This window comes from Pararge aegeria, chromosome 14, assembly GCF_905163445.1.
Source record: "Pararge aegeria chromosome 14, ilParAegt1.1, whole genome shotgun sequence".
In the NCBI taxonomy this organism is placed as follows: domain Eukaryota; kingdom Metazoa; phylum Arthropoda; class Insecta; order Lepidoptera; family Nymphalidae; genus Pararge; species Pararge aegeria.
Genome location: NC_053193.1, coordinates 15,509,484 through 15,517,759, shown reverse-complemented (window position 1 = coordinate 15,517,759; position 8,276 = coordinate 15,509,484). Strand labels below are relative to the sequence as shown.

At 34.0% G+C, this 8,276-nt stretch overlaps 1 protein-coding gene across 1 annotated transcript in view; it reads right to left on the bottom strand.

Moving 5' to 3' along the window:
• Window positions 1–307: 307 nt before the first annotated feature.
• LOC120629289 (poly(A)-specific ribonuclease PARN-like) overlaps window positions 308–8,276 on the bottom strand; it is a 45,577-nt gene continuing 37,608 nt past the window's right edge. The window contains exons 12-14 of the mRNA XM_039898188.1: window positions 5,098–5,129; window positions 1,525–1,649; window positions 308–562 (exon numbers count right to left, since the gene is read on the bottom strand). Coding sequence (XP_039754122.1) covers window positions 329–562; window positions 1,525–1,649; window positions 5,098–5,129 — 391 coding nt within the window. The 3' untranslated portion in view covers window positions 308–328. The remainder of the gene's footprint in view (window positions 563–1,524; window positions 1,650–5,097; window positions 5,130–8,276) is intronic.

The following is an 8,276-nucleotide window of genomic DNA, read 5'->3' as shown; positions in this document are numbered from 1 at the left end:
TGTTACTCTCGGTGAATGAGTTTGTACATGCAATTACGTGTACATGTTCATGGCAGGCAACACCGCGGAACGCAGCTAGTGTAAATCTAATTTCGAAGAAGTTTGCTATCGCAAGCTTTATTCAAATTGCGTGGTAACCTTTTCCGGGGTAAAAAGTAGCCTTTTAAATCCAGGGCATAATCTATCTGAATTTCCCGGTGAGAAACTTTAAAGTTAAATAATATTAGTAGAATTTTGGTTTCACGGTAATATTACAGACGCTTGATCTTCGGTGGGTTTAATATGCGGAAATAAAATAAAACAACTATTTTACATCAATTTCATTATATTAGTCCCAACTATCGCTCTCTTTGAATGCGGCAACGCATTCAACTGGTCTGTCACTGTTAAAACTACAAGTATTAATGACTATTTCTTTCTCTTGTTTTCTCTCCTTGATCTTTTCCTTCTCGCTCTCACTGCGTTTCTTACGTCCGTTTGACATGGCTGTAGAGCAGACTCGACCTCCTGTATTTTCTTCGGTGACTTCTGTCTTCTTTGGCGGGGGTTCGCTGTCTTCGATCTGTTAAAGTGAAATTTTATTTAAATAATATTATAAATATCACTTCCCTACTAATATTATAAATATCAATGAAAGTTTGTTTGTTACGCTTTCACGCAAAAACTTCTTAACCGATCCTCATGAAACTTTGTAAACATATTCTTGGAAGTGTTAGGAGTAATATAGGATACTTTTTATCCACACATTAAGCTGTGTAAAGTGCTGTCGATTTTACACCATAACTTCGACAAATTATAACCGATTTAAATAATTATTTTTGTAGTATAGAGGTTATAATATGTGTTTAATTTTGCCCATAGTGGTTGGAGATAGAGAACAGAACTCCTCAGCGGACAGCAGCAAACCCCTCTTAGCGATACTGAATACTTTAATTTTTTGCAACAAAATCTGCAACTAAATTTATTGCCACATGAAAAAACAAAATCAAACGCAGACGAAGTCGCGGACAACAGCTAGTGATATAATAAAATTTAGTAATTCACAAATAACAACTATAGTTTCTGCTGCCCAATTTAGGTGACCTTGTGCAATGGTGTTTGTGTGCATGTGCGTGCGCGTTCCGATGCTCGTGCGGGTGAGCGCATGCAATCGTGCGTGTGTTTTTGCGTGCGTGCGTTTGAGCAGAGTAGTGCTCTGAGGAAAGATGTGCCCAGCAGTGGAATTGTAATATACTGATGATGAGTACTTGGAGAAAAGCAGTGAAAGACCGAGTTCGACCCCCAGCCCCGACCTGGACCATTTCGGTTTTATATGTGATTCTTATTTTAAGCAATTAAAATATCACTTGCTTTAATAGAAAGGAAAACATCGTTAGGAATGCATGCTTCTACATGATTGTACATAACGTTCTTCAAGGCTTGTGAGGTCTACCAATCTGCAGTGGGCCAGCGGAGTGGACTACGGCCTAAACCCTTCTATTTCTCAGAGGACAATGAAATGGGTTGATAATAAATGATAAGTACCTGGAACACGCCGGACGAAGACCTCTTGCGAGCTGCCTGCGCCGGCGCAGGCGCAGGCGACACCTCTGGCGCCCGGCTGCGGTTCACCTCCGGCGACCCAGCCGTGGTGGAATTGCTTACATTACCTGCCATCATGAATAAAAACTAAGCAACCAGCTATACTCTCATACTAATACAAACAAGACCTACGCGCGGATTCACCCATGTCTGTTTCGGTAGTTTAAAAATCCCTCGGGAACCAATAGTTTATTCGACGACGAGTTTAACTAGCTACCTCCCTGCATTAGTGGTGAAGGCTGAGTCTTACGAGTGGAGGCCCCGGGTTCAATCCCCAGCAGGGGAAATTTTAAAATTAATAATTTCTATTTCAGCCGTGTTACTTCCCTACCGACAAAGTCGCCAAGCTATTTAGCGTCTGGTACGATGTCGCGTAAAAATTGATTAGGAGTATAGGTTTAACACAACTGAAATACTCAAATCAGGTTAACCCCGCTACCATCTTAGACTGCATCGTCACTTTCCACCGGGTAAGATTGCAGTCAAGGGCTAACTTGTGTTGGAAATGATTCCCGGGGATAAAAAAATTCCTATGCCCATCCGTCTCTTGTAGTAGTAGTAGAATTCTACAAAATTGGTTTGGTCGCTAAGGCGTGCTTAGTTGACGAAATATTATTTTTCTAAATCCTAATGGAACCCCAAATGCTTTTCCTTTTCTCTAACATGCGAGCTATCTCTATGCCGGATTTCATGAAGATCGGTGCAGCAGTTGAGCCGAAAATACGTAACAAATAAACAAACAGACACATTTACAATATTCATGAAAGTATGGACGGGAGAGTGTGTTTGTTTGTTACCTATGTTCGGCTTAGCCACTCTAGCGATCCTTATGTAACATAGCACATCATATATTATTAGCTTGAAATTTGGTGAGTCATGGAATACTTTTTATACCCAGGTAAAGTTTCACAGTCAGGTCAGGTTTATGCACAGCTTTAAAGATAAACCAATGTAGGCAAAGCCTTGCATAGAAATAGCTTGCATTCTGAAGCACCATATCATACCCCATCCCGGCAAAACTAACGGTTTCCGTGGGATTCTTAAAATACTAAAAAAACTCGGACAAAGTCACGGGCGACAGCTGGTTTAGCAATACAAACATTCTAAAACTAGCCTAACACAAACATCAATAAATAGGTATCATTTATGTTCTTTATACAAAAACCCTTAATAATTACAGATTCTTTTAAAACAAAACCCTCCCTTTATCGATACCAATAAACTTTTTTGTAACTTGTGTGTTCGAATTAATATGGCACAGATAACACCGTGAAAAGGTTTCACAAACTTAAAAATGTTTATAAATAGGTATATATTATATAGTCAACAACTACAGTAAACTAATTCGGTTAAGTACAAAGACAAATGTTTCAGTTTCCTTGACAAACGTCATAAAACATAATGGATAATGAGTTCTTATTCGTGAAAATTAAACAACAAGGTATTTCTTAGTGTCACAAAAAATATGTAATGTAATGTGTATTATGATATATTAATAAAAATATACTTACATAGTGATTTCCCTTAAAATTTTAGTTATGAATGCAAATAAAAGCATAATTTTAATGATTTTGTATTAAGCACCAAACAAAACGTATTTAGCTAGGTAACTCCGCAGCCAAAAGCCACGCAAAAAGATATAAGTGCTAATACGGTTCAACCGCATAATCAAAACTGTGGAATAGATTAATTTGAAGCCTTAAAAATGTTTCTTTAGTCTAGTCGACAAGTTGAAAATGGTACAAAATAAATATACTACTCTTAAAATGATGTGCGATAGCTCATTGGATCCGGAATGGCGCCTAGAAAATGTGCCAAAAAAGTGTATTAGCACATAAAAATAATATAATTATTATAAACAAATTGTAAATATTTTATTTTATGGCACGATCTTGTTAAGTATGTATGTAGGAAAGACTCTACGAGGCGAAAATTTTTTACAACTGTTAATTAAAAAAAAAAATTCACTTACAATTAAGAGGGAAGTTCGAGAAAATTTTGTTAGTTAACAATTGTTTAACTTATTAAAAAATTTGAGTAAAATTTTCAACGGGAATAAATTATTTATAGTGTTCAGAACACACCATATTTTTTTCAAATTAAAAATAATATATTCAATACTTCAAATAAATCAATTAATGTGCCCTACACGCTTCTAACACCGGGTGCGCCTCATCAATCAAATAATCAGACCTATTCTCAGCGTGAAATAAAAATTATAAATAATGGAGAAAGAGTTCCGGGAGTGGGAATTTTTTATTGGAAATTTCCTCCTCTTCAAGAATCTTTTTTGAAAGTTCTTAAATATTAATAGTTTATAAAATATTAACAAAAACGAATTGCCATTTTTTCAATATCAATTGTTTATAACTTATGCAATTTTGCTAATACACGCTTTTGGCACATTTTCCTAGGCGCCATTCCGGATTCAATGAGCTAACGCACATAATTTAAAGAGCAGTATCTCTATTTTGCACCATTTTCAACTAGTCGCCTAGATTACTTGTAGGAAGACAAAAACCCTGTATTTTACCTCACTATGGCTAAGTTTAATAAACCACTTTAAATGTACCTACTATACTTTTTATACGTAAATATAACAATTTACCCAAGTGATTCTATTTAGATAAAAGGTTTCGTTTATCTGTCTTAATATTCCTCGTAGTTTAGTTTAGTTAATAGGTTTTTAATACGAGTATATATATGGCATTATCACAAATTATATATGGCGGACAAAAATACGCCAAAATAACAGCATTAAGAACTTACATAACCCTCTCTCAGCCATTATTGCATGCAGTACATTGTCCATATACAGTGAAAACGCTCCGCGCACGTCACACCCGCGGAATGTTGCTACCTCACTAGCTTTTCCCATTTTCCCCAGTTTATGGTAAACTATTTGAACATGAGAGGTAAAATAATTACTATGGAATAAATGGCTTCCGCCTAAAGTGGAAACACTAATAAAGTGGAGTGGTTTTTGATGCTTCAATATTAGTCGTGTACACTGTTTCCTCGTTTTGGGTATATGATACAGACAAATTTGCGAATTAGGTATACGTGTTTACAAAATCTATAACCCCGCACTTTCATGATAGTTGTTTAAAAATTGGTAGCTACTTGTATATCGAGTGAGAAACTGTATTTATTTTATATACTTTGTGCTAAGAGGTCTGTCTCAATTGTTTAGTTAAAAGATTCAACCGAATTAGCACTATAATCTATTTACTATGCAAGAATTCCGTTCTCGAAATTAAAAAATATGTAGCTTCCATCATATTTTTATAACACGATAAGTGTTGGATGCATCTCCCATGAAATTATATTCTACAAATTCCATTTCAATTAAATAATTCTACGATGCAATGTCATTTTCAGTGGCTTCTATACTATGCGAGTACAAAAAAACTCTTATCTACGATAAAATACCTTTAGCTCAGAGTAATGGACGTTAGCTTTATTAATTTTAACTGCATAGAGCAATATAGTTATTAAAAAGTTAGACACACATACCTCGGCGGGCGCTTGGAGTGTTGTCTGGGTATCTATAAAAAAAAGAAACATCAGTTATAGACAAACCATTCTAGTTTACAACGAAAAAATATGAATGAATATAATAAAGTAATTTTCTTGTTAACTGCCCTATAAAAGGTACGAAAAAAGATGTATCAGCAAATTGAATTCTCAGGCTTCGTGTCTGTTATGATATTTTTATGTTTTTGAAATATTATTGAGCATGAAAGTAATAAGAACCTTTCAATTTCTAGAAAATAATCATACAGCGAAATAAGGCATAGGTTGATTAAATAATAAAGGTCAGTTACAGTATATAATTAAGACATATAAAGCTTTGCAAATTTCTTTTACAAACTATATTTTAATTGAATAATAGTTTGTTTGTATGTGTTTAGTTTTTAAAATCCTTTTCAGCATTTTTTTATTAATCATCGAGTTAGCCCGCTTGCGATGGTAGCGCCCCAACATATTAGGTTAGATTTGGTCTCTACGCGACATCGTATCGTAACAATAGTTAACAGTTATTATAAATTCACAAATCGTCCCTGCCCGGGATCGAACTCGGAACTTTCCATTTTTAAGATCACGGCGCTTATACCGATTTGTACTCATAATTAAATATTGCATTCTACGTGAATACCTTTTCCTACACAATATATTAAGGTAGAAAATATTTTAGCCATATTTTCGTAAAGAAACAAGTTTTACTCAGTGAACTGCAAATATTTGCTGAGTTCGACCCTTCCTTCCCCACCCCTCTCATCCCCCATGTGATATTTGAGTGAGGTTCAATTGGACCCCCAAAACATCTCACGTAAATACTAATTGACGCCCCTTTATTGATCATGTAATATTTGGCTATATATTTTCATAAATGACAAATATTGAAATTTAAAATTAGTACCTATGTTTAATAAATTAAAAACAAAACTAGTCAGATGTCAGTAGCCTATGGAAAGAAGCCTTTTAAAAATAAGAAAAATTCACAAAATAAGAAGCGATTATATACGAAAGAATACAAAAATAATTGATGTCCTTCAATACAGTCTAAGGTTGAAATGGCGCTGGGCTGGCCATGTAGCAAGATACAGCGACCAGCAATGGACAGTGGAATCGACGAGAAGGACCTAGCGGAAAAAGGCAAAAGGGACGACGGGAAACGATGGAGCGACGATATCATAAAGACAGCAGGTAAAGAGTGGATCAAAAAAGCCAAAGATAGGGAAATTTGGACCAAACTGGAGGAGGCCTATACCCAAGAAGGGGTTCCCACCCAAGAATAGTTATAATTTATAAATATATAGTTTTACAAGTGAATAATGTGCATAAATATAAGGGAATTTATAGTAGTCGTAAAATGTGATAGGAAATAAAAAGGCTTTATTATTATTATTATTACCTATGTTAAGAAGTTATACGTTTATGCGGACGTATTGCATATGTACCCAAGTAAACTCTAACCTACAGTTATAGATAGCGAAGCCAGGTTTTTTTACTTTTTCACTCTATTTATAATTAGTGTCAAAAATATGAATGATAAAGCGGAAGCGCAAAGAATTATAATACTTTTTACATATTTACTGATAAAAATTCACCAGAGCAAGACGTATATAAATTACATAATTTGAATAAAAAAATATAGAATAAAAATCATCATTATAGAATAGCAGTTAAATAATGTTACAACATTATGTATATACACGTAAGCACGGAATCGTATTACCCCAATTCGTAATTTGCTCGTTCACGGATGTGTGTTGTATGTGGATGTAGATTAAAAACTAAGCCCTATTTACCCGTTTCATACAAGTATATAAAGGATTTTTATTTTTATTTAGTTAGCTTAATTGATGAGATGCTTTTTTTACCAAAGTAAACTGTGAGACCATGCTTAGCTCGGTCTTTAATAATTAGTGTCAAAAGGATAAATTATATTGCGGAAGCGCAGAGAATTACAATACTTCTTACATATTCACTATAGCAAGACGTACATAAATATAACATAATTAGAATATTAAAATATACAATAAAAAACGTAACTAAGGGCAGCTACCCTTAAGCTATGTGTTTTTAAAGTAAAAAATTAAATATTAGCTCACAGCCTAAAAAATTACGACTTCGAGTAAGTCGGTAATAAGGTGGTTATAATTTTTTTTTTTTTTTGATACTAGCTACGCCCGCTACTCCGTCAGTTAAACACGGATTTGCCAAATTATTAATTATTTTTATTATTAAAAAACGACAGCACACGTTTACGCACATAACATAACATCACGCCTATAAAGTCGAAAGGTTTACGCACATGTATTCAGTTTATCGGGGTACACCCACATTTTCTTTCAAAGTTAGTAGTAGTTGCACATTTTTTCGCGACTGGAAGCTAGTAGTATCACATACAATCAAGCTTGATTTAGGTATAGAAATAAAATATTTACTTTTATACTGGTATAATAATTTCCTTAGGAGTCGGTTTATTTGTTGAAAAATTTCCTTCTTATTTTGCTTAGGACCATTGGTTTGCATTGTATTAGTCAATTTTAAGGAAACTGAGATCCCACTTCGTTCCGTCTATAATATGACGTCAAAATCATAATTGATAATGAGGAAGCGCTGAGAATTTTAATATTTACATATTCACTTGAGCAAGACGTACCTTTATATTTAATGATTTGAATATTAAAATATCCTTTAATTATGTTTTTTTTTTAAGAAACACATGGAAACACCGTTCGGGGTTGCTCTCTCTCAATGCACCACAAAATATCATCATTTGCTAATTGCAAAAAAATAACCTATATTGGCTTGAATAGCTCTACGTATGTACTATTTCGTTGTGGCGTTTCATGAAATGCTTTTTTTAATTTAAATTTAACATGTTCCTTCATTTAGACTCGTAGTTCTTGGAGGACTACAAAATTTCTGTTACATAAAACTAAACTGCAATACCACGCTTCGTTTGGTTGAAAATAATTAGTGTCAAAATGATAAATGAATATGCGGAAACGTAGAAAATTATAATACTCTTTACATATTCACTAGAGCTAAACGTATATATTACATCATTTGAATATTAAGATATACAATAAAAAAATCATCTGCGTAATGTTCTCTATAAAATTCCATACATTTTTTCTCCCCATTTTACTTTAAAAGGGTAAAAACCTTTTTATCGAAAT